Source organism: Helianthus annuus, chromosome 4 (assembly GCF_002127325.2).
Source record: "Helianthus annuus cultivar XRQ/B chromosome 4, HanXRQr2.0-SUNRISE, whole genome shotgun sequence".
In the NCBI taxonomy this organism is placed as follows: Eukaryota; Viridiplantae; Streptophyta; class Magnoliopsida; order Asterales; family Asteraceae; genus Helianthus; species Helianthus annuus.
This window is the reverse complement of record NC_035436.2, coordinates 7,245,254-7,272,043: the sequence shown is the minus strand read 5'-3', so window position 1 is coordinate 7,272,043 and position 26,790 is coordinate 7,245,254. Positions and strand designations below refer to the sequence as shown.

The 26,790-nt window shown below is 37.2% G+C and overlaps 2 protein-coding genes across 12 annotated transcripts; one reads left to right on the top strand and one right to left on the bottom strand.

The window, feature by feature from the left end:
• Nucleotides 1-14,681: 14,681 nt before the first annotated feature.
• Nucleotides 14,682-26,564, bottom strand: LOC110932838 (receptor-like cytoplasmic kinase 176). The gene is made up of 4 exons (XM_035989187.1): nt 26,087-26,564; nt 25,474-25,731; nt 14,743-15,327; nt 14,682-14,695 (listed from the first exon to the last, which is right to left on the bottom strand). Exons 1-4 carry the CDS (start codon nt 26,562-26,564, stop codon nt 14,682-14,684), a joined length of 1,335 nt encoding a protein of 444 aa, XP_035845080.1.
• Nucleotides 19,278-22,674, top strand: LOC110935656 (probable alpha-mannosidase At5g13980). Of its 11 annotated transcripts, none has more exons than XR_002589289.2 (9): nt 19,278-19,523; nt 19,589-19,648; nt 19,726-19,774; nt 20,125-20,161; nt 20,267-20,378; nt 20,467-20,535; nt 21,021-21,116; nt 21,712-21,856; nt 22,205-22,674. XR_002589289.2 is itself a non-coding variant. In XM_022178033.2 (7 exons), the coding sequence occupies exons 1-5, from the start codon at nt 19,371-19,373 to the stop codon at nt 20,505-20,507; spliced, it is 417 nt and encodes a 138-aa protein (XP_022033725.1). In that variant the 5' UTR covers nt 19,278-19,370; the 3' UTR covers nt 20,508-20,535; nt 21,021-21,116; nt 21,370-21,441. The 11 variants fall into 11 exon arrangements, 1 of the variants encoding a protein (XP_022033725.1); XR_002589290.2 differs by having other exon boundaries at nt 20,125-20,204; nt 20,296-20,378; XR_002589294.2 differs by having other exon boundaries at nt 20,013-20,161.
• Nucleotides 26,565-26,790: the final 226 nt, after the last annotated feature.

Below are 26,790 nucleotides of genomic sequence, written 5' to 3'. Positions count from 1 at the left end.
CCTGGTATGAGACGCTTTCTCAATACTTGTTGGCCAACGGGTTCATAAGAGGGACAGTAGATTGCACGTTGTTCACCAGGGAAGAGGCAAGACACTTGTTGATCGTACAAATTTATGTTGACGATATCATCTTCGGTTCCACCAACGACGACCTGTGCAGAGAATTTGAGAAGGTGATGAAGAAAAAGTTCGAAATGAGTTCGATGGGGGAGATGAAGTTCTTCCTCGGGCTGCAGGTGGAGCAAATGCCCGATGGAATCTTCGTTCACCAGACAAAGTATGTGAAGGACGTGTTTGACAAGTTCGACATGACAGATTGCAGTCCTGCATCAATCCCCCTTGCACAGAATCATGGGATATGTCCAGACGAGAATGGAGTGAAGATGGATGGGACATTGTACCGATCTATCATTGGCTCTCTAATGTATCTCACGGCTTCCCGTCCAGACATCATGTACCCTACATGCCTCTGCGCCAGATATCAGTCAAATCCAAAGCAGTCACACCTGACCATAGTGAAACGTATCTTACGGTATTTGAAAGGCTGCCCAAGCATCGGCTTGTGGTATCCTCGATCGGGTGACTTTACTTTATCTGGTTTTGCTGATTTTGACTTTGGGAGCTCCAAGCAAAACGCAAAGTCCACCACTGCTTGGTGTCAGTTCTTCAGAACTCGACTCGTCACCTGGCAGTACAAGAAACAAACTGCAGTAGCGCTCTCTACGTGCGAGGCTGAATACGTTTCAGCCTCCAACTGTTGCTCGCAGATCCTTTGGATCCAACAGCAGATGCACGACTTCGGTTTGCAGTTCTTAGATACTCCGATCTATGTGGACAATGAAGCAGCTATTAATATTACTAAAAATCCGGTTCACCATTCGAAAGCGAAGCATATTGAAATCCGTCACCACTTTATCCGTGATTATCACGAGAAAAGGTTAATTCGGATTGAACACTTGCACACCGATGATCAGAAAGCGGATTTTTACACAAAACCTTTTGATAAAAAGAGATTTTATTATCTTTTGAGGTTAAATGGGATGAAAAATCTGCAATCTGGGAGGGTTATAGAATGTGAAGCCGAGTTGGGCGGCGATCTGACGTGAACACAAAAATATTGCAGAAAAATACAAAAACATGATAAAATTCAAAAATCCAAAAACAATAGAAAACTTCAAAAAGAGTTTGTGTAGAATAGGGGAAATGATAGTACATCAGCTAGACAGACGCAACACGCTAAAGAATTGTAATGTATAAATGCAATTAAGCAGTTTCGCTAAAGATGTGCCGATAGGTTTTTACAAAATCAGTAGATCAGTTTGGGATATAAACACAAAATGCACTTGCGTCTACGTGGGGAACACCTCCAGGATATATAGATAACCCCTGAAATCCTGTTTGAAGGGTCTTGTATTCTGAGATACTAGGTCTTTCTGCTTAGTGATATCTGGGGTATTATCCCGGGACTTCTGCTGGGGTATGGAAATACTGACCTAGTCCCCGGATAATGCTTTACGCATTGCTTTACTCGTAAAGCCTCCCCTCAGCATAAAAATGATGACGCATTGAAAAATGTTAATCATGTGCTGTTGTAAAAAAGATTCCCTAAAGGGAACCCACCTTAACGTCGAAGCCGTCATCTCTCTGCGTATACGGAAGTATCGATCTGAGCTCTCACGGCCCTCGCATTTCATCCCATTACAGATATCATCTAGGTGTACTCACCTGTAAGACTGAATACTGGGATCTGGATACGGGAGTATATACTGAGGTGGGACACATGTAGATGTTTAAGTCCTAAAACACTAATTCTGTATCCCGAACAGACTGAAAGTTTTGTGAGAATTTAAGAGGATCAGTATATCGGCAATCTACGCGAATTGTTTAATGCTTGGTATGAAATAACAGCTTAACGGTGCTTGTGTCTAGTCGGCAGCTGATATGATCCCCTAACATACTCACAAAAAGATTGTGTGTACAGTTTTCAGTTTATCCAGTTAAAAATCCAAAAAGATTTTAGTTCTCATTTTATCTTCGACAACCGACGTTGGGAATCAGACGATCAAAGCTTAGTGCAGATCATGTCTGTGTTTGATGAGGGCTGGGTAAGCAAGAGATGCTAAACAATGATTGGTACAGTGTTTGACAGTTGAAGAGTGTTTGAAAGTTCAAAACGTTCAAAAGTTCATTAATTTGAACTATTTTCAGAATGAAATGATCGTACTTCATAATTCGGTCAACCAAGGTCATTAACTTGGACTTGGTAGGCCAAGCAGTTGACCAAGGTCATTGACTTGGACTTGGTTAACTGGGTGTGTCGGTGTTTAATCAGAAAAGGGTTAAAAAGATAAATTTTTTGAAAACATGTTCTGATTTCGCTTATAAGGACATCTAAAACAGATTTCGCTCATAGTTGTCTTCAATGTGATTTCGCTTATAAGCTCCAAGTGAGATTTCGCTCAGAAGGTGATGTGGTACTTAGGAGCGAAATCAGGCCAACTATATAAGTAGGCTATTTCCGCTCATAAGTCATTTTCTTGATTTCGTTCAACGAACATTCTCTCTCCAGCGACCATAAGCGAAACCCTAAAATCATTAGTTTACAGGCGGATTGCTGCCCAAATCTCATCAGATCTTGTTGTTATCATAGTGTACAATCATGGGCAAGGTTGATTATACCCTAATTTGACCTGCATCATCGTTAATTTGAACTGTCAGCGACTATTGTTAATCGAAACATAGATTTAGGTCTTTAACTGTTAAATTGGAACTTGAAATCAAACATGTGTTGTCGTCTTAGTGTGTAGATCTTGATATTGTGTATCGATTGTTCCAAATCTGATTGAATTTCATGTTTGTCGATGGGTAGATGTTGCAGTCTTAGATCTAGGGCTTATTTGGGGGTCAAAATGAAATTAAAACATAACAATGTGATCGGAATCATCAGGCGAACATAATATCATAACTAATTTCATTGTCCAGAGAGTTTTGAGTGTCTGATGATGATTTCGCCCCAAACTGTCATGATTCAGTGATTTCGCTCTTAGGGCTCTTAGAGTATTTGGGGATTCCGCTCATGAGTACATGTTGTGTTTTCGCTCATTATGCACATATGTGATTCCGCTTTTGTATACATAAACTGATTCCGCCCAAAAATTGTTATGTGGTTTCGCTCCTGGGTCACTTGTGATTTCGTTCTTAATGTCAATGTGTTTTCATTCTAAGTGTCATTATGATTTCGCCCTTAGTGCACTATACTGATTTCGCTTTTGGTGAACTAGGTGTGATCACTTGTAATTGAGATTGAAAGATTTATAAGTGTATTGATGCATAGTGTACTGTTTTGATATGCAGGGATCCAGTGTTATCTTTGATCCTCTTCACAATAGTTGTTGTGATTTGGATATGCAGAAAAACCCAGAACTGGCTAAGTTTAGTGGTATTTTGGAGTTTATGAGCCGAGTTCCCATTCAGAAGGCATTGATGGATCAACGTCCACTGTACAGATCTCATATAGACCGTTTCTGGAAAAATGCAAGTTACGATGATCAGAACAAAGTAATTTCGTCAATTGTGGAGGTGCATGGTAAAATGAGAAGATACTTGTCACTGAAGCGCTTATTCGTGAAGTTATTAATTTTCCGGATGAGGCAGAGTCGCCAATAAGATTTCCAGAACGAATGGTAAAAGGCTGCATGCTAAGAATGGGTTATCAGGGAGCTTTGAATGCTGGGAATTATTTGAAGTCGAAATTTCAGAAACCCTACAAGTTCCTGATTCACTGTGTATTGATGTCATTAAGCCACACAAAAGGAAGTTATGATTCGATGCATGATTATCAAATGAATATGGTTACTGCGTTAGTGCTGAACAAGAAGTACAATTTCTCACATATTGTATTCCACTATATGGATGAGAATATTAAAACAGACAGCAAGAGTTGGATGTATCCGAGGTTCGTGCAAATGTTGATTGATCACGCTTATCCAGAAATTGATCGAAATATAAAGAACGACTTGTTGGTGCAATCTCACATGAGCAACGATTCGCTTAAACAGCTTACGAGATATCACCCGAATCACCCAGAACCGAAAGATGGTGCTGAATTCTTTGGTTTTATAAAAGATGCAAACTACGTTGATCCAGATCCAGTTGATCATCAGAACTAGAGAAACGAAACTGAAATGAAAGAGGCAGCGTATGTTGAAGAGCTGAAAATTCTTAAAGATTTCAAAAACACCAAGAATGAATGGTATGTGAAAGAAACAGGGAGAAGACGCAGAAGAGCTACTCCTAATGTTCAAGAAGGTGAAGGGTCGTCATCAAAACCAACGAAAAAGCAAAAGAAAGCCGCGAAAACGTCTTTGATTGATGAACCTAAAGAAGATGAACCAGTGGTAGCTGCGGAAGAAGATCCTTTTAATGTTGAAGAACATTTGTTGTTCAATACTGATGTCTTAGAGACAGGGCCAACAGTAGAGGTTGAAGCTGAGCAAGTGGTCAATGTTGAAGCTCAGAAAAGGGAAAGATAAATTTATTGACGATATTGAGGGTGATGATGTTGACAAGAGTACAACAAGTTCCTCGAGTTCTTCAGAAGAAGAAGTAGTAGATGAAACAGAACGTTTACGAAGAATTCATGAAGCAACCGAGCAAGAGAAGTTATTGAGGAAGAGAAAGAGACGGGAAAAGGACGATGATGATGCTTATGTTCCTTCTCCAGAACATGTCTTCGAGTCACAATCTCCTCCAGGTGGTAAAAAGAAAGGTGGAGCACGAAAGAAAATCGTATCTCCAAAGATTCGTAAAGTCACACCGAAGATTAAAATGCCGAAGATTGTCCTAAAGAAGAAACAAACCAAAGAAACCAGGAAACCACAAACACCACCTCATGAACCAACACCACACCAATCACCGCAAAATGAACCAACTCCACACCAATCACCAATCCAATCACCACCCCGACAACCTACACCACCACAACATTCTTCACCACCAAAACAACCAACAACCATCACCTATACAGCTGCCACCACTACATCTTTCATCACCACCACAACAAACCTTATTCACCTCGCAAGAACTCTTTCAAACACCTCCACCCACTCAAATTCAACCAATACCTGGTTCTTCTGGACATAAAGGTCTTTATACTCCTCATGATAGTCTTGAAGACATCGGAGATTACGGTTTTGCTAACAATGAACAAGTGATGAAGTTGGAGAAAAAGATGGATGAGGTGTTAGTTGAAAACAAGAAGCTAGCTGGTGAAAACAAGAAAGTTTCAGATCGTGAGAAAATTCTTGAGATGCGTGTGAAGAGGTTGGAGAATGATAATAAAGAGTTGATGAAAAAAATTGACTCTGATCAATCAGAGATTGATATCTTGAAGGTGAGAGTTGCTGAACTTGAAGAAGAGAAAGCTCGACGAGATGAACAAAATGAATACTTCAAGTTGAAAAACAAAGAGTTAGAAGCAGCGAAAGCGTTCAGAGATCATGAATTCTATATGCTGAATAAAGTGGTTGAAAGTATGCTCAGAACATTTGTAGAGCAAAAGTTTGAAGAGTTGCAAGTTGAGGAACTCAGGGCGCAACGTCAAGCCGAGATAGATGAAAAAATGAAAGAAAATGGTAAAGGAGCTGAAGGAAGTTCTGCAGTGAAAGAAAGATCGATTATTCCTTCTATGGTTGTTGAAAATCCTGAACCTATCTCTGCTATTTCTGGTCTTTTTGAGGATGATACGCCTCTTGAAGAGTTAATGGGTGATAGTGATGACGAAGATGATGATGAGGAGGATGACGAGGAAGATGTCAAAGATGAGAAAGTGCATTCTGCGAGCAGTCATGGCTCTGACAATGATGACGACGATGCTCAGGGTGGTACAGGATTGAGAGTTACTGAGGCTTCCACTGAGAAAACAGTTGATGATTTAATGAACGACTCAGTGAATGAAGAGTCAGGGGGAGCTGATAGACAGGGGGAGTCAGGTGATGCACAGAATGTTCAACATGCTGAGAAGTTGATTTTAAGGTTGGATACTTATCGTGAAGAAGGAGAACATTTCCATACTTACACGTTGGAAGCAATCAAAGAAATGACTCGCATGGTGAATCCTGACTTTAAGTTCGATTTTGAAGAAGAATTGAACGCCGAGTTTGAAGAAGAATTGAACGCTTTTGATATTAATCAACAACCTGAGTATGAGTATAGATATGTTGAAGAGGCTGATATGTACGATAGAGTTGAAGTTGAAGATTGGACGGATGACGAAAGTGTTAGTGAAGATACTTCACAGTTGCCTACACTGATGGAGTTCTTTACAGAAGAGAATCATGATGAGTTGCGAAGAAAGGTAGCTGAGATATTGAAAGACGTGAACTTTGATGGAACACCTAAAGACATGGCAAAAGAAGAAAAGAAAAAGTGGTTCAAAGAAAGTCACGAGAGGAAGTTCAAACGGCCTTTGAAGTATTATCAACGTGATCGAAGTGTATCTCTCGGTGACATCATTAGCTGGGGTTTCTTACCTCAAGTTAATGCGTATGCAATCATAAGAGAATGTGGCGTGCAATATTTTGAAATGTTACATGATATTATGTCACTTCCATGGTGGGATGTAAATGAGTTATCTAAAGTCAGAACTTTGGGATATCCTGTCAGGAAGAACGATGTTGCTATGTGGGGATTGATAAAGTTTGAGGCTTTGAGAGACTTCAAACACTGGAAGCCACATTATCCGAAGAGAGTTACAAGAAGAGATCCAATGACGGGAGTTGAAGAGACGACACTGAATGTGAAAAAGCCGAGAACGATGAAAACTATACCAGTGCCATCAATGGAGCAGGAATTTTACAAAGGCTTCATGGGCTAGGTCTATAGTTGTATTACAACTGAAGCAGTGATTACGTATCGAGCAGGAAACAAATTACGACAGATTTATATCTATGACCCGATGTGGTTAGTGAACTACTCTGCGAAGGACATCGAATGTTTATTCATCAACAAGATTCATTATCAGCCAGAAGATAAAGAGCAAGCCATGCAATTTCAACGTGTAGCTACTCTTTGCTTTCAGAAGAGTATTAATTCTGAGAGTAAATGGAAGTCATCATGGTGGCCGCTCAATGAGAAGATGAAAAGGAAAGCTGCTCGTGAACGTCAAAAGCTTGAAGAGAACAGAGGTAAATGGATGAATATTCAAGCTGAAGAGGATAAGAAGAGAAAGAAAGAGAATGACAGGGTACGAAATTTGCTTAGGAAGAAGCCTAATCAGCATGAAGAAAAGTTTAAGTCCCTGTGAAGACCCGAAGACCAAGACTGAAGACTGCGGCTATATCCAAGGGGGAGTTTGTTGGTGCATGAATGTCTAAAGCCTGCGTCTTAATCTTAGTTGTTCAATGTATAGGGTCTAGATGTGTTAATTATGAATGTATAGGGGGTGAATATGTAAATTTGGGTTTGAGATATTCTGATTTCGCTTATATGACCATGTGTCATTGGAGCGAAATCACTAGCTTAAGGTTTCGCTCCAAGTGACATGGTCATATGAGCGAAATCCTCCCCCCTATATATAGGTCAGTTGTTTTCTCATTTCGTACGTTCATGTCTACAGTGTAGCCGACCTGCTGCTCGTGTATTTTGTGAAAGATTAATTAGAAAACTGTTTTAAAGTGATCTACTTCTGTTTCTACTCCATTTCTGTTTTGATTCATGCCAATTTTGTATTTCCGCTGCATTTTCGGTAGTATCTAGCTCTGATTGACTCAAATGACTGTCAATAACGGTCCTACACTAAATTTGACCCAGGTCCCTTGCAGGATCTCTAAACGCTGAACAATGGCAAGACTCTTACCAAACCGTTCCCTTAACCCCCGACCAGGTAGCCAACATACCTCCATATAGACCGTGGAGATATGAATGGTGAAAATCTTTTATTTTATATAGACAGTAAAATAATGCCAAGACACCACGGACAAACAATAAGGAAGAATCACCTTCAACATAAGAAACTAGTAATTAAAGTCATTAATTCAAAATCAATTAAAAAGTGCAAAAGATTAAAAATAAAAAGTATTACACTAAACACTTGTCTTCACCAAGTGATGTAAGAGACTTAGGCAAACATGGCCTTTGATTGTCAAGAACTCTTACGATCAATCTTGGATCCCGAGACGACTCACACACTATATGATGGACAATGGATGATGGTGGTGGATGATGGTGTTATGGTGGTGGTGGGTGGTGGGTGAAGTGTGAGAGAGGTGGTGTGCCAAGGGATGAGTTGAAATGGCTCCAAGCACTCCTATTTATAGGCTGAACAGAAGCCTAGGCACAGCCCCGTGCCCGCTGGGCACGGCCCCGTGTCCATCTGACACTCTCTCTCTTCATTAATTGTAATTCGCAATTACAATAAATGCGCCTGCAGCAATCTGACCACGCCCCCGTGTCCGCTGGGCACGGCCCCGTGGTGGGCAATAGAAACTTCTATAGGTTTGTCTTTTCTGCTGCTTCTTGGGCACGGCCCCGTGCTCGCTGAGCACGAGGCGTGTTCAGTCTTCTGGCTTCTCTGTTTTGCTTGGGGAGATGCTGTTGAGGGGTCGGGTATATCACTTTTCTTCCTTTTCTTGTATTTATGTTAGATTTTGCTGTCTTTTTGCTTCTTTTGTTATTTTGAGCTCATTAGTCCTGAAAATACAAAAGGAAGACAAAAGCATACTTTTTCCAACATTAGTACTAAAAAATGGTTAGTTTTAAACCACAATTGATGTAATTTATATGTTGCATTTTGTGCACATCAGTAACACATAGTCTTATGGTCGACATTGACTAGGAGGTCAACTTTGACTTTTTGACTTCCCTTCCAAAACGTGGAGTCTATATGAATATTCCTTTTGTCACCTTTATTGCCGACAATTTTCAACATAGCCATGAAGATATCTCAAGTCCCAATCGATAATCAAACCGAATAGAAAAGATGAAGAAAAGAATTTAGATCGAATAACTCTCAATCTTATTAATCAGAAAATAACTCAAAACTGATTACAGACTCTCAAACCATAACTCAGTTTCTCTCTAGTCATGACTCTTTTCTCTTGACTCTTATCTTAATAATGTCTAACCCTACCTTGGTTTATATAGGCTTACCCTAACTTGGTGACCAAGACATTACCATATAACCCTAACTTGGTGACCAAGACATTACCAAATATAATTATAATGTAATTAGGAAACTTAACCAATTATGACCAACTTGTCAACATTGATCCCTCAAGTTCACCGACTTGTGACTTGAACTCCTTTGTCACCTTTTTTCCCATCACCGACTTATGATGAGTCGGGAATTACCGCCAACAATCACCCCTTAATTTCCGACTCGTAATAAATAGGGTCCAACATGTCTTCTTTGTCTTGATTCTCATAGAGCACATCTTGATCTCTAACTGTGTTTTACGGCTCCTTCCTAGCTCGAACATTCTTGCGACCTTGTACTCGACTAGTCCTTCCACGACTCGTCCTTTGGTCATAAGAACTCGCACCACCATTGACTCGGCTGCGATCTTGAGCAAACACATGCTTTCTTGGATCATTAAATGTACCTCCTTGGGTTTCAATCCCTTGCTTAACCTTTTCTTTGAATTTATGAACATTTTTCTTTGGACTTTGAATTTTGGGTTTCTTCACTAAACTTGGATCTTTGAGAAGATTCTGACTCGTACTTGCCGTATCATCTTTCAGTTCACCTCTTTGTAAATCCCTACCCGCAAAATTCTTTATTCCAGTCATGTTATCTTGTGTATCGAAACTTGCTATCTTGAGGTTGATCTTGTACAAACGGTTCTTGGTCCTTGTCACCTTCATCATAAGTTTTCCTGTATCATCATGAATGGTTAGCAAATCACGTTTCATGTGAATGTCGCATCCACCTTCCGTTGCTTGACCAAGACTTATGATATTGCTTTGTAAACTCGGTAAATAATAAACATCGGTTAACAGGCGCTTCTCCCCCGTTTTCCCTTCAAGTAATACTGATCCCTTTCCCCGTATGTCAATACAAGATCCATCTCCAAACTTCACCTTTCCCGTGACACGCTCATTAAGTTCAAAGAAATAAGCTCGATTACCCGTCATGTGATTCGATGCTCCGTTGTCGAGATACCAAGTGTCTTTCTCCATTGGCTCTTGATCACCCATTCTTCATTTAGAAAAATCGTCTCTTGATCACATCTCATCATGAATAATGATGGATCAAAATCATCATTTTTAGCTAAGTTAGCTTCATCGTGTTTCTTCATACGATCCAGACATCCTGACCCGAAGTGACCAAATTTGTCACAACGGTAACACTGAACCTGTGATCTATCTTTCCTTCCCGTTTGGCGATCATTGGTTCTTCTTTGACCCGTTTGTTTTGACACATGATCTTGACCGTTTCGGCTTTGACTTCCATCTTGGTCCTCATCATCCCAGTCTTGACGTCTACCTCGGTAACTTGAACCGCCTCGCCCACGCCCTCACGTATTTTCATAGGATTTGGATTTCGAGGATGACTTACCATTGGCAAATATTAGATTACCTTGATTTTCTACTAAAGACTCGATACCCTTAATCCTGTCTTCGAACGTCTTCAGTCTACCGATCGCTTCCTGAAATGTCATAGTCTTCAAATCTGCGAATTGTTCAATTGAATCTACAATTGGAACATACTTCCCTGGAACAGATCCTAATAACTTTCTGGTTAGCCTTTTGTTTTCGTAGGTGGTTCCCAAACTGGCTGCTTTGGTAACCAACTGACTTATCCTGCCCGCGAAAGAATCAACTGTCTCTGTTTCTTTCATCTTCAAGGATTCGAACTCATTTTCCAGTTGCTCAAGCTTTGCCTCTCGAACCCGTTCACCCCAACATACCGTGTCTTCAACGCTTCCCAGATTTCCTTTGCAGTCTAAAACTGAGCTACCTGAAACACGAACTCTTCTGGTATTGATTGAAGTAGAAGTGCAACTGCCATGTCATCCTTTTTGGCATCTACCTCCTTTTCGCCTGGTTCTAAAGCTTGTTGTATTCCATGAACCTTGAATACTGCCTTGATACGAATCGCCCAGATGTTGTAATTTGTTTCGGTTAACATTCGACACTGTAAAGTTGTGGTACTCCGATCCTTAACCACAATCGATGGTGGTCTGTTCTCGTCCGTCATTGATTTCTGAACAACTTTTCAGAACCGAACCTCGTAGAAACCCGATCACGAATACCTCTCGAAAACCGAATAACAATCAAACCTCGAATTGAACCTCTTGTCCAACTCAAACAACGTTTAATGTTTAAAACCCAATTTAGTTTGAACCAATAAAAAAAATAATAAACTATCCTTATTATTATTATTTTTGTTTCTAACGTTGTTCCACAAAAAAATAACAAAACCACACAGAAAGTGAAGCCAAACGATTCAAAAACAAATCAACTTATTGTTATATTTTTGTTCTATTTTTCTGACGTCACCAACATAACAAATAAAAATAACCTTTTTGAATTTTATGTATCTTAGCCGCCAATCAAAGTCTTGCAGCTTCAAGATACCAATACTTTTTGGAGAAACTGATCAATTCGCGATATGTCGATATCCGGTCGATCAGCAGCTACTCGAACTTAGCTACAACCCACTGTTGTTCATTGTGAAGATCGATTGCCTTTTATCACCGGGAACGACAACTCCGTTACTGCCGATACGAACTTGCAATCCGATCACGAGTACCCGTCCGGTTCGATTTCGACGATTGAACTTGGCTCTGATACCAATTCAAGTCCCAGTCGATAATCAAACCGAGTAGAAAAGATTAAGAAGAGAATTTAGATCGAATAACTCTCAATCTTATTAATCAGAAAATAACTAAAAACTGATTACAGACTCTCAAACCATAACTCGGTTTCTCTCTAGTCTTGACTCTTTTCTCTTGACTCTTATCTTAATAATGTCTAACCCTACCTTGGTTTATATAGGCTTACCCTAACTTGGTGACCAAGACATTACCACATAACCCTAACTTGGTGACCAAGACATTACCAAATATAATTATAATGTAATTAGAAAACTTAACCAATTATGACCAACTTGTCAACATTGATCTCTCAAGTTCACCGACTTGTGACTTGAACTCCTTTGTCACCCTTTTCCCATCACCGACTTATGATGAGTCGGGAATTACCGCCAACAATATCTAGCCATTCTCCTTTTATAGCTGGGGAATAGAGGTGTTCATTATGTCGAAATGAAAACCCAAACAAACCCGAATTTGGTTTTGGTTCTCGGTTTTGAACTACTAAATTCGGTTCGATTCGGATTTCAAAATTTTAATATTTCACCGGGTCATTTTCTTTGTCTTTAACTATTGAAATATTAGGCCTCGAGCTTTCATTCTTCGGTACTGTTATCTAGTCCAGAACATCTAGCCCGGAACAGCACTTCGGCTTATCTTTTTCACTATATTGTCCTGAAAACAACACAAACTTAATAAGCAACTCTAAGAGCATATTTCACAGCATTGATATGATAATGATCAACATCCCTCTATTCAAATTGCAAACATGTAAATTAAATACAACTTTCTTCAAATAAAATCATGATGTTATAACTATGGAAAAGGTTACTAAGAGATGTTAATGGTTGAGATTAATATCTACTGATGTAAATGGAACTTATGGAGTAATTAATGATGTGATTCTGTATGATAGATTTATGTCTCCGCTGACATAATTAAAAGACGGCAAAAGGTATGAGATTGATGAAAATTGATTTCATTTTTTAGATGTTCATCCTCTAAATGATTATGTCCTCACAACCGGGGTAAGATATGGAAGAATTTTTTTTTTGAACATAAGATATGGAAGAATTGGTTCATCCTATCTTTGTACTCTTTTGTTTGTTTGTTTTTTTTAAAGTGAGGATATGGTATTTCCAAGTTCTCACATTATTCTACAAATATATGCAAAGAAGGATACGTATAAGAGTAAAATGCAAGGATAGTCCCTGTGGTTTGGTAAAATTTCACCCTTAGTCCCCAACTTTTGGAAATTACACCTGTGCTCCCTGTGGTTTGACAGTTTGTTACTCGGATAGTCCCTGGAGTGGATGGTGGTTAGTTTTCTCCGTTAAATCCATGTGAAATTACAAAATTACCCTTGCTTTTATTAAAATATAAAAAATAATTCACATACACACACATAGTGACATAGACCAGATTTTTTTCCACCATGGCGCTCTCTTTCTCTCTCTGGCAAACCCCCAGCACCACCACCTGCCACCACCCACCCCCCATAACACCACCAGCCACCACCTACCCCACACCACCACGACCAACCCCACACCACGACCGCCTGCTTCAAATCCGACAATCAGCATATACTTATCGAAAATTGTAATTTGTGTATCACCGTCGTCCTCAGGTATGAAAAAAACCCTAGATTTCTAAATCTACAGGAAATTGCAACTCAATTTTTTTCAAAACATCAAAAACGATACAAAAAACACAACAGAAAACAATAATTAGGGGAACATACCAGAATCGTTTAGATTTGTTCCTGATACAAGCCCTAATTTAAGGTCACTGGAAGCGAAGTCGTTATCAGGACAGGACTTGATTGATAGATGTGTTGATGATTCTAGGGTTAAGATTGATGGATGAATCGATGAATCTAGGGTTTAAGCTAAACAGGATATGATGAATCGATGAACGATTATGAATATGTGTGTGTGATCATAGTTAGATGCGATCGGGTTACAGGATTTGATTGCGAATTGGTGCAGGATTCATGTATATGCGATGAGTGTGTGTGTGTTATCGAAGGTGAGAGATGAGGCATAGAAATGCGATGTGTGCGTGTGATGATCTGGGGTAATTTAAGACTTCATATGTTGCCACCACAATGTTGCTTATTTTGCTACGGTTTATTTCCATAGCAAATTTTGGTGGCAGTTGGCGTTTTTTGTAGTAGTGGTTTCAGGGTGGAGGTTGGTAGCCATGGTGGAGATGCTGGTTCAGACAAAATTTCCGGCGACAAGGTAAACATTACTATTTTAGGCTGAAAAAGTTGTATACTGTTTAGTGTTAAATGGTAGAGGGTGGTGGCGGTGATGGTGCAGGTTTGAGGAGGTTGTCGGTGGTGGGTGGAGGGTGATGGTGGTGGCGGTGATGGTTCAGGTTTGAGGAGGCTGTCGGTGGTGGGTGGAGAGCGATGGTGGTGGATAGAGGTTGAAGATGAAGTATAATTTCTACTTTTTTTTGTATTATATCATTAAGGGTAATTTTGTAATTTCACATGGACTTAACGGAGAAAACTAACCCCCATCCACTCCAGGGACTATCCGAGTAACAAACTGTCAAACCACAGGGAGCACGGGTGTAATTTCCAAAAGTTGGGGACTAAAGGTGAAATTTTACCAAACCACAGGGACTATCCGTGCATTTTACTCTACATATAAATATAAGTAATATTTATACACACTCAAAAAGGAGATGTAAATACCAGAGTTTTCATCATTGAAGGGAAAGGGAAGCATATCAATCACTCTACCAAATATTGTTCGCCCTTCCTGTGCCATTAAGTTATTAAATTTGTCTTGTAGGGTTTGTAAAGACTCAAGACTGACTACAACCTCAGCCATGGTAGGGCGTTGTTTTGGATTGTTATTCAAACATCTCTCCACAACTATAACAAATTCCTTCAAACATTTTGGGGATATTTCACCCTTTATATCTGAATCAATTATATCCTTTAATTTCCCTTCTTTGATGGAATCTTGAGCCCATGTTGCTAAACTCCATTGCTCCTCATCAAGACTTCCATCCACTGCATGCTTCCTACACAATACCTCCAACAACACCACCCCAAAAGCGTACACATCAGATTTCCTTGTCAGCCTTCCAGTTGCGTAATAATTTGGATCTAAGTACCCAAACGTGCCTTTGATACGCGTACTGACATGGGTAGATGGTTGATCTGTTGGGCATGCTTTTGACAACCCAAAATCTGAAATTTTGCATGTCCAACTTTCATGTAACAAAATATTAGAACTCTTAACATCACGATGTATAACACCAGACTGAACTCCTGTACCAGTATGCAGGTAGTGTAACCCACGACAAGCACCTATGCATATGTTGAGTCGTTGAAGCCAAGAAAGTGGGGTATTGAACTTATGGAGATGATCATCAAGTGTTCCATTGGGCACATATTCGTACACAAGTATCATCTCTTTTTCATAATTACAATAACCAATCAAAGACACAAGATTACAGTGACGCAACTTAGAAAGCAATTCAACTTCCGCCCAGAGTTTGAGGAGGCTGTCGGTGGTGGGTGGAGAGCGATGGTGGTGGATAGAGGTTGAAGATGAAGTATAATTTCTACTTTTTTTTTGTATTATATCATTAAGGGTAATTTTGTAATTTCACATGGACTTAATGTAGTCATTGGAGCAACTCATGTCGTTGTTGCTATTATAACACTATATATAATACTATATAACACCCTATAAACACCGTATAACAATATGTAACACCATATAATACCATATAACACTATGTAACACTATATATCATTATAGAACAAATATAACACTATACATCTATCATAGGCATGCCATCAGAAAACCTATAGTGTTATATTTGTTATATAATGATATATAGTGTTACAAAGTATTATATGGTATTATATGGTGTTACATATTGTTATACTGTGTTTATAGGGTGTTATATAGTATTATATATAGTGTTATAATACACTTCTCACACTTTGAGCACTTTGAGCACTTTTACAGGATCCTCTACCTAGAGACATATCACACACACACATATATATATATATATATATATACACACACATATATATATATATATATATATAGGGGACCGCTAAAATGAAAACCACCTCCAGTTGTAAGAACCGCGGGAACCACTTTCTGGCCATTAGATCAAGTAGATGGATGGATGAGATTGAAAGTATTAAAAAATAATATTAAGTATTTTTTGTCTTATTATGTTTTTAATATTTTATTCTTAAAGGGTATATAAGTAAAATTGTCTTTTTTTATCTTTTTGTATATATTAATTTTAAATTACTTTTTTTGTCATATTCATTAATTACATTTTTTACTTAATTGTTTTTTATTTTATAAACTGATTTTTTTTGTTAAACAAATTTTTTGAAATCAAATTTTTAGTATATTTTTTTTAAAGATTTGTTTAAAAAAAACGTTTTGAAGATCCGTTTTTTTTACGCCCGGTTTTTTTCGTTAACGTTTTTTTACATATTACGCACCAATTTTTACGTTAACGTTATTTTACGTTTTATACGTCGGTTTTTTACGTTTTACGCCCCGGTTTTTTACGTTTTACGCGTCGGTTTTTTACGTTTTACGCGTCGGTTTTTTACGTCTTACGCCCCAGTTTTTTACGTTAACGTTTTTTTTTACATTTTACGCGCCAATTTTTACGTTAATGTTATTTTACGTTTTACACGTCGGTTTTTTACGTTCTTACGTTTTACATTTTACGTTTTTACGAAAAACGTTTTACGTTTTTTACGGTTTACGTTTTTACGTTTTACGAAAAACTTTTTACGTTTTACGAAAAACTTTTTTACGTTAAAAAGTTTACGGTTTACGTTAAAAAGTTTACGGTTTAACTTTTTTTTTTTACAAAAACTTTTTTACGCAAAAACGAACGCACACAGAAATCGCAAACTCAGGAAATGTCTCAGATATATTGTTATCATCATCGACTAGGGGGAAATAATAAAAAACTAACAACATCAAAACAAAAGTTTATATCGAAAAAAAACGGGGTTTGGCTCAGATTATCCGATAATCAAAAGGCTGCAAAAGTGGGGTTGCAGGTTAAAAAACCTACCCTCCGCCGTACTTGCCGCGCCATCATCATCAAAATCTACGTTTTTTTTTTTGCATCATCGCCACCCAAAAATCGATCGTATCAAAACTCACAGATTCAAAGAACACCAATCACCAACAGATCAATACCAAAAGATCTAAACCAACAGATCAATACCAACAGATCTAAACCAACAGATCAATACCAACATATCAAAGTCACAATCCGCTGATAAAAATCACCAGAAAAAATCAAGAAACATATGTCACTGATCAAACAAAAATCACTAGAAAAATAAAAAATCGTGGATCATAAATCAAACATGAACAAACCTAACAAATCAACAGTCGAAAACAAACTTGAACCAAAATACCATCATCAGATTCAAGAACACACAAATCAAGATCAAACCCCCAACATACCACCATCAGATTCAAGAACCCACAAATCAGACAGATCAAACCAACAAATCTTGACACCACCATCCACCACGTCCCGGTCACCCACCATCCACCACGTCTTGGCACCACCGGCACCATGTCCGTGTACACCTCAACCATCAGCATCTCCTTAACCACCAATAAAATCACTACAACATCCTTCAATCCTTCATCATAAAATCCCAAAAAAAAACTAAATTAAAAGAGAGAGACGGTGAAGGAGGGAACCGGAGACGGTGGTTATAATGTTCGGTCAGAGGGGAGAGTAGTCGGAGACGGTGAAGGATGGAACCGGAGACGGCGGCGGCATACACCGGAGTCGGAGACGGTGAAGGATGGAACCGGAGACGGGGAAGGAGGGGTCGCCGACACAACTCGGTGGTGGGGAGAGGCGGCATGCAGCGACCACTGTCTTTTGACTGCCAAACACCACTCACTCACACAGGGGGTTTCAAAATCGTCGACATCGTCATCTTCATTTAAACAGGGGGGAAAGAAATGGATGAATGAGAGATGGGTTTGAGGGGTGGATTTTTCAAGAGAGAGAGAGAGTTCATATTATAAAAATGGAATCTGCAACTATTATAAATTGATAAGAAAGAGAGAGGAGAGATGAGAGAGGATATGACATTTGGGGTAAATGACTGATATACCCTTATTGTTGGCAAGATCTGATTGGTGGAGACTGGTTCTCATGGTTCTTACAACTGGGGGTGGTTTTCATTTTAGCGGCTCCCTATATATATATATATATATATATATACTAGGTTAGAGCCCCGTGTATTACACGGGTTGAATAAATGTAATTTTATATATTAAATAATAAAAATTTATATCTTTATGAAACTAGTATATTGTACGGGTTAAATAAATATAATTTTATATATCAAATAATAAAAAAAATTATATCTTTAAAAACCATGTGTATTACACAGATTAAATAAATGTAATTTTGTAAACTAAATACTAAAAAACGTTGTATCTTTAAAAAAACCCGTGTATAATTGGGTTGAATAAATCTACCAAATGATAAAAAAATTACATCCTTAAAAACCCTGTATATTACACGTGTTGAATAGATCTAAAAAGAGTTATATCTTTAAAAAACCATGTGTATTACACAGATTAAATAAATGTAATTTTGTATATTAAATACTAAAAATGTTATATCTTTAAAAACCCATGTATAGTCGGGTTGAAAAATCTACCAAATAAAAAAAAATATATACTTAAAAACCCCGTGTATTACACGTGTTGAATAAATCTAATTTTACATAGCAAATGATAAAAAGTTATATTTTTAAAAACTTCGTGTATTACACGGGTTATATAAATGTAACTTTGTATAGTAAATAATAATAAAAAGTTAAATTTTTAAAAACCCCGCGTTTTACACGAGAATAAATATAATTTTGTATACCATATAATAAAAAAGTTATATTTTTAATAAATTAGGATAACATTTAATATTAATTTTTTATTTATATGTTTAATATAAGATAAGTAGGAAAAAGTGGTATTTGTTTTAAAAATATATTAACAATTTAGATTTGAGGATAATATTTTATTAATGTATGATAAGATTTAATATTAATTTATTATTTATTTATTTAGTTGATATAAGATAAATATATATTTGAGGATACTTTCAATGAATGACACGTCTCCAAAAATTGGTTTCTTTTATTATAAGTAGATACATATATATATATATATATATATATATATATATATATATATATATATATATATATATATATCTATACTATATTAATAAGTATATCCAAAGGACTTCTTAAGGTCATATAAATTCTCTTAAAACACCCCTAAAGCATGTTGTACAACCCTCTAAAGCTCAATATAATTTACAATTCCAATTATGCCCTTCACTAAAAAAAACACACGGGGTACAACATCAGATGCATAATGTACTACTCATTAAAAGAAACACTGTATCACTCTCATTAGGGTTTCAGATGTCTCATGACATTCCTATTCGCCTCCCTCTCTCTCTCGGCGATTCAGAAACCCCTGCTTTCTCTTTCAAATGAGATCTAGGGTTTCTACATGTGATTCAAGATCTGGCTATCATAGCTTTCTCTCTCAAACGAGATCTAGGGTTTCTACATGCGATTCAAGATCTGGCTTACACAGTTCGGTTCGACACTTCCATGGAACCAAAAAATCTGAGCCAAATCAGGTAGATTGAAATTTGTTTATAAATAAAGTTTGTTCATCTTCTGAAGTCGTTCTTGTTTTTTGAAGGCCTCTGGAGCGTACATCTTCCGTCCTAATGGAAAGTTTCCAATAAAACCTGCAGGACAGGTAAGCATTCTCCTTTTGTGTCCTATTTTGGGTGATTAACATAACAACTACATTACATGTTGCAAGTTATGTTACAGAAAGCTTTTCGAGTTATAAAAGGTAAAGCCGAAAAGTGAAGCCGTGAAGGTGAGGCTGAGGGTGTAGAAGATACCATCCTTACTGATCTACCTTTTTGTTTTGATATTTGTGTAGTTTATGTTTATACGCTGTTAAATTTCATGTGTTATAAGTTGTTTTAAACAGTTTTGCTACTGTTTTTGGATATATTTATGTTAGATCTGCGTAAAATTTTCAGATCTGTGTTGGTTCTGGGTTTTTATAATGTTTTGTGAACTGATAATGTGAATGGAGTGATAAAATGAAGGTTATCGCTTCATTTGATGGGTGAATAGCTGAAGCATGATTGAGAAAACAGTATGGAGCCCTTATGTGGGTATGTTTTCTCTGTTGTTTACAAGTGGTTTTCTGTATTGTAGCTGATGAGGCTGTATGGAGCCCTTATGTGGTCACTCGGTAAAGTCCTAAACACTCCTGAGGTTATGCGTGTTTACATCGGGTATGAATTATGCTCATCTGATATTTTTTTTCTATATGCTTTTTTTTTCTTTCTGAGTAAAGGTGACGCTTATTTCACGAATCCATCATAGAAACTTGGTACAGTTTCTCTGGTTTTGCCAAGAAGGGACAGATATACTTGTTTATAATGGAACACTTAAAGAACATCTTTATGGTTTGTTTTGTTAAACTCTTTATGTTCTTGGCTCGATTCAGCTTTAATGTTTGTTCTTGTGATAATAAATCTTTTTGTTTAAATTTAGGACCTTTAGCGAGGGAACGCGGGATTAAATGGCTCAAGTGATTGGAGATTGCTGAAGACTCTGCCAAAGGTTTGCTTCATTAGAAATCAGAATAGTTTTTCTTCATCATTCATACTCGTATTCACAATTTTGAAATTATTATAAAGTGCAAATTGCACCAAATGGTCACACTTATACTATTATTTCGTTTTAGTCCTGGCATGTGGCTTTTGTTCCGATTCGGTATAATAAAGTATGGCTATTTGTTCCATTTTGGTCATTAAAATATGTTCTTTGGCTTATTTTTGTTGTTTTAAAAGGAGTTAAATACACGGACAGTCCGTGTGGTTTTCCAAAATTTTGGATTTTGTCCCTAGCTTTCCAAAAGTACACGGATGGTCTTGGTAGTTTGCACCTTGTAACACATTTAGTCCCCAACTTTTGCCAAAAGTACACGGATGGTCTTGGTAGTTTGCACTTGGGTACAATATCATTATTACATCCATAACGATATTTGTTTATTAAAAATATTGCATGTTGTTGATTGATGGTTTGCATTTGTTAACTTCCGCTAGGAGGAGTTGAATTGGCTGGAGAACTTCCAAACCGAACCAACGTTCAACCAGCCTTCCTAGCTTTCAACATCGCTGCAGCCACCACTTCCATACCGGGTAAGTTTTGTCTCTTCTTCTATCTTTAAAATAAATAAATAAACCTTTTGCAGGTTCTAAGATTTTGAATCGAGTTTTATTGAGTAGTTATATGTTTTTTTCGAAATATGATTGGACCGTAGCAAACTGAACCATTGCCGACCGAACGCGTCACCACAATGCGATGGGTCTGTCCACCAGTTATCTTAGGAGTGTTGTTTGTCAAGCACAAAATCTGTTCTTGAATCATTAATATGAATGGTGCTTGTCACAGACACTTTTTCAAAGTTGGAATACACTATGCTGAGATTATAAGAGGCTAGAGGTGCTGACCCATTTACAACAAGAACCTGTTTTAGCATCAACCCTAACCTGTTTGTGTAATTAGATTTTTCGGACCTGTTAAAATTTAACAAACCCAACCAGGGCCTCTGTGCCACCTATAGACTGCTAATAAATGATTTATGTTTATTTTGTTATTCACTAGAAACATTGCGGGCATCTTTATTAAAAAAACACTTATGTTTCATTAATTTCTGTGAAACCTTAATTCATCGTTTAAAATGTAGACACTACTAATGTCATTAAAAAAATACTGTTGTTTTTGAACAATTAGGTGGCGGTTTTTGAACAATTAGGTGGCGGATCTGGTGCTCAATCTGAAGTGGGGGTTTGTGGTTATTACCTAGTTAAAAGTTGTTATTTGGTCCGTGATTCTTATCAATATATAGTGGAGAGTGTGTAAGCGGTTCTCACCTCAGGTAAATCTATATTGTTGATTCGTAATATATTTGTATTATTGAAGATGGATGATGATGATAAAGCTAATAAAAAAACAAGGGAAATCGTGTGAATCTTGACAAACTAGATATTCTTTTCCGGTTTGACTTTTTATGGTCCAACCACTTAGTCTTGTGAGGTATAAAAAAGGTGGCTTTTACTAAAAATATAAAACCAAAATGTTCGTATACATAGTATTTGCTAAAATGATAGAGATTTATCAACTTTTCCTCAAAAGGATATAGAGATTTCCATACTTTTATAGTGGAATTTTGCTTTGTTTGACCTCGAAAGTCAACCGAATGATGCATTCCTTTTGTGCTTTGCAGGCACATCCATGGCTAACTGATTTAGAACGAGAACTAATCATCAGGCTCTTGGACTGCCAGAAAGGGTCACTAGAAGCCAGCACCCACGCGGCACAAAACTAGAGACTAACGCTTCGGTTCGTAGTCCAAGTCCTCTTTTTCGAGCAGCTTCGGCTGCGTACATCTGTAGCTGGCTGCTTATACGTTTCTGACAATCACAACTCACAGCCTCACCTGAGCATGCTTTAAGAAGTATATTTGACTTGAAAGGGTCAATTTAGGTCTAAAGTTTGGAGTTTAGGTATAGGTCAAATTCTATTTGGTAAAGTTTGCACAACTTTGTTTGATTCTTCGAGCTGGTACTCAATTCATTGTTGTGTAATGTTTTGTCCAGCATTTACGAGGTGTTTAAAAACTATATGATGTATTCTATACCTGATAAAAATGTCAACAGCATGCTTTGAATTTGATAATTGACTTTCCATTGTATCTTTTAGTTGTCACTGTGTTCAAGAACCAACTTGAGGCTTCTATTTGATTTAACTATGTATGCAAACTCTTGATGATGAATGAAGTTAGCTTAATATCAGTTACCCTATAATAGTAAAGCATATTTTTGTTATGTTTATGGCCGTGTGTCATTTGATATGAAACATATTAATTTAATGTTCAAAAAATAGAAAAATCTAAATTTGAATGTGTGCTTCAGGTTTAAAAAAAAACACTTTGATTCCTTTTTAAAAGGTACAAATTGGTGAAAGAAGGCAGAGCGCATAAATGGTCTGGTCACACGGATTTCTTAAACTGGTGAAAGGTGCATCTTACACTGCCATCAAATATCTATAAAGACACCTTTATAGAGGGTCTTGTGATAAACTAACAGCTAAAAGAATTAATAAAAGTATATCAACAAAGAATTAATAAACTAATAAAAAAACGAGTGCCAACATAACATCAATAAGAAAACTAACTTAAATACTATACAAATGAGACAGCTGATAAACTAACTGTAAACGAGTATCCTACTGTAAATCGCCACTCCCGCCGCATCGCGCGGGTAAATGGCTAGTATATATATATATATATATATATATATTTTAACAAATGTCTTCATACAATAAGCAACCCAAGATTGGGATTTTGGAATTACCATAGCATGTGGAATGGACCACCATTCGGGAGGTCACTGAAAACGGTTCTCATCACAACTCGTCTGAATCATCAACAATAATGGCTTGGTAGGGGTTTATGGGGCTGCGAGGGTGGAGATGACATAGGTGAGTCATGAATGCCAATATAACCCCACTTCCACAAATATTAATGGCAAGTTTATACATATAAGTAATTTTAGTTTTCTTTTAGTTCTTTCAAAATTATTTTATTTCTACAGAGTTATTTCCTCATAGAATTTTTATTTACTTACCTAGCTAATAATTCCATTTATTTTGATTTAACTATTCTAGTTTGCTTTACAAGAATTCTGATATAAACTCTTAAATATCGAAAATCAGATATGTACATTATTACAAACCCATAACTATTATTAGGAGAAACTTCATATATAATCTCAAACTTATAAAATGTCATATGTTGCACCTAATTAAGGTGGCATGATATCTAGAAAGAACACGTTATAGATTACAAACAAGAATAATTGTTGTCTAAAGGCCACGCAACACGATTATTCCTTCCCTTATTTGGAAAGAGCATATATTTGTTCCAAACTCTGTAAAACTTCTTCACTTGAAGGCCTATCCTGTGGACTTTTTGCAACACATCTTAGTGCCAAGGAAACACATTCCAAAGCACCTTGTAGGGGGTAGTTATGTTGAATTCCTGGATCTATTATTTCCTTACATTTCTTCTATTTAAATTGACCTTACTTGCCCAATCCACCAAGTTCTGCTTCCCATAAGCCAGATTGCGATCCAATGCCCTTCGGCCTGACATACTTTCCAATAACACCACTCCAAAACTATATATGTCACACTTCGTACTCAAATGACCTGTAACATAGAAGGTGTTGATATCACAAAATTATGATATCTAAAATGTATATTCATATTGTTTACTTCACTTCATGATATTAACACACCAGTCGAGAGATACTCTGGGGCTGCATAACCAATGGTTCCCATGACCCTTGTATTAAGACTTCTTTCGCGACAATATTTCACCAACCCAAACCCTCCTAGTTTTGCATTAAAATCCTGGAATAAGAATAAGTAAAAGTAGGTGGTTAACTTTTTCATGTTATAAAAGCAAAATATTGAATTACCATCAATTTGTATAGCTTAAGATCTACGTACTTTATCCAGAAATATATGAGAGCTTTTCACACCACGGTGTATAATTTTTTTCGAATGCAAATATGTTAGTCCGCGAGCAATTCCTATCACTAACAAAAGTCGTGTTCCCCATGAAAGTGGTTCCTCAATATCTGTGGATGTTTAAGAGTATTATTTTTACATAGCTACTTTTTCTGCTATAATTTAACCGTTGAGGAAAAAAACAACGAATGATGATCCTAATATAGCGTACCTGTGAATAAAAAGCCATCAAAACCTTTGTTTGATGCGTATTCGTAAACAAGCAACTGCTCAGGTTCATCTCTACAGTATCCCAAGAGTCTCATGATATTAGGATGAGCCATATGTCCTAAGAAGTTCACCTCTGTCTGAACTCACATATTTTTAAGTTAAATTTAGGCATCCTAAGATGCATCCACAACATAAAATCCGGAAAAAGAATACCAACTGCATCATAACCAGTGGCGGATCTAGAAAATCGTTATAGGACAACATTTCAAAGAAAAGAGGTAACGAAATCGAAAAAACGTCAATTTTTTCCCAAAATTTACACTACTGCCGAAACGTTAAGGTGCAACGGGGTTACCCCTCCTAACAAGGTAGATCCGTCCCTGATCATAACATTTTTACACGTGTTTCTCTCGCTCATCTAAATAGTTCCATCATAAGATAATTCAATAAAGTTTTGTGAATACTTTTCGATAGAAGATTTTAGCTTTAACCGAAAAAATTGGAGCATGAAGTTATTTTTGATATTATTGGTTATGGATCACTTCAACACTGAATTACATTGGGCTTAAACTAAAAATTCCCACAAAATAATTGTTTTAGAGTTCGAGCATATATGTGGGAGAAAACACACATTGATTTCGTAGTATAATTCTGTCGTTCAGCCTAGGTTTATTTGGCATTTAGGTGCATGAGGTACATAACTAGAGCTGGACTATTTATAATAATGGATGTACGTTTGGATACTTACTAGCCATTCCGCAAGTCCTTGTAAGCTTTCTTGGTTGACTCTTTTGATAGCAACAGCTGTTCCAACACCTTGTGTTGAAGGGGCTAGCGTGTCCTGCTCAACCCAACCTAAGAACACCTTTCCGTATAATCCCTCTCCCAATAGAAAATCTAGACTAAAGTTACTTGTAGCTTTTTCTAAATCAGAAAACTTAAATACTTTTAGACTTGGGCTTGGTAACATATTGTTGCCCCTGCTTCCGCTTGATAACTTTGAAACACCTTGGATAAAATAGATGGAGATAGATTAAACAAATGTACGTATAACTTTCGCAATATGCATGACTATACATCAATTAACGTGAGGACCCTAATACTACATTATGCAATCTAAAGTTATGAACCAATTTAAAGGATCCATATACCCAATATCTTTTATACTGCAATATACTATGTATCAGTTGAAATAAACCACAAAATGACCTTTAGAGTTTAAAGATAGTAATGATCCATAATCGTTTTTTTATGTACGAGATAACTTTCTATGTTTACACCGATATGCAAAAAGAGATGCACATAAATATAAAAAGCATGTCTTCAATTTCTATTTCAAGAGTAGCTAGAAAGAAATGTGTACCAGAGTTTTCTCCTTTGGAGGTGAAGGGAAGCATATCAACAATTCGACCAATTATTGTTCTGCGTGCAAGTTGTAACCAATTTTCAAATTTCTCTTGTAAGGCTAGTACAGATTCGAGACTAAACAAAACCTCAGCCATGGTAGGTCGTTGTTTTAAATCGTGGTGCAAACACCTCTGTATAATTCTAATAAATTCCTTCAAACATTTTGGGGATATTTCACCTCTAATATCTAAATCAATTATATGCTTTAAATTCCCTTCTTTGATGGAATCTTGAAACCATGTTACCAAACCCCATTGCTCCTCATCAAGACTTCTATCCACTGCACGCTTCCGACACAACACTTCCAATAACACCACCCCAAAAGCATACACATCAGATTTCTTAGTCAGCTTTCCAGTTGCGTAATAATTGGGATCCAAATATCCAAAAGTGCCTTTAACAAGTGTGTTGACATAAGTAGATGATTGGTTCATTGGGCTTATTTTTGACAACCCAAAGTCTGAAATTTCAGCTGCCCAGTTTCAATGTAATAAAATGTTAGAACTCTTGACATCGCGGTGTATAACACCGGACTAAATTCCGGTACTTGTGTGAAGGTAATGTAACCAACGACCAGCACCTATGCATATGTTGAGTTGCTGAATCCAGGTAAGTGGGGAATGGAGTTTATGGAGATGATCATCAAGTGTTCCATTTGGC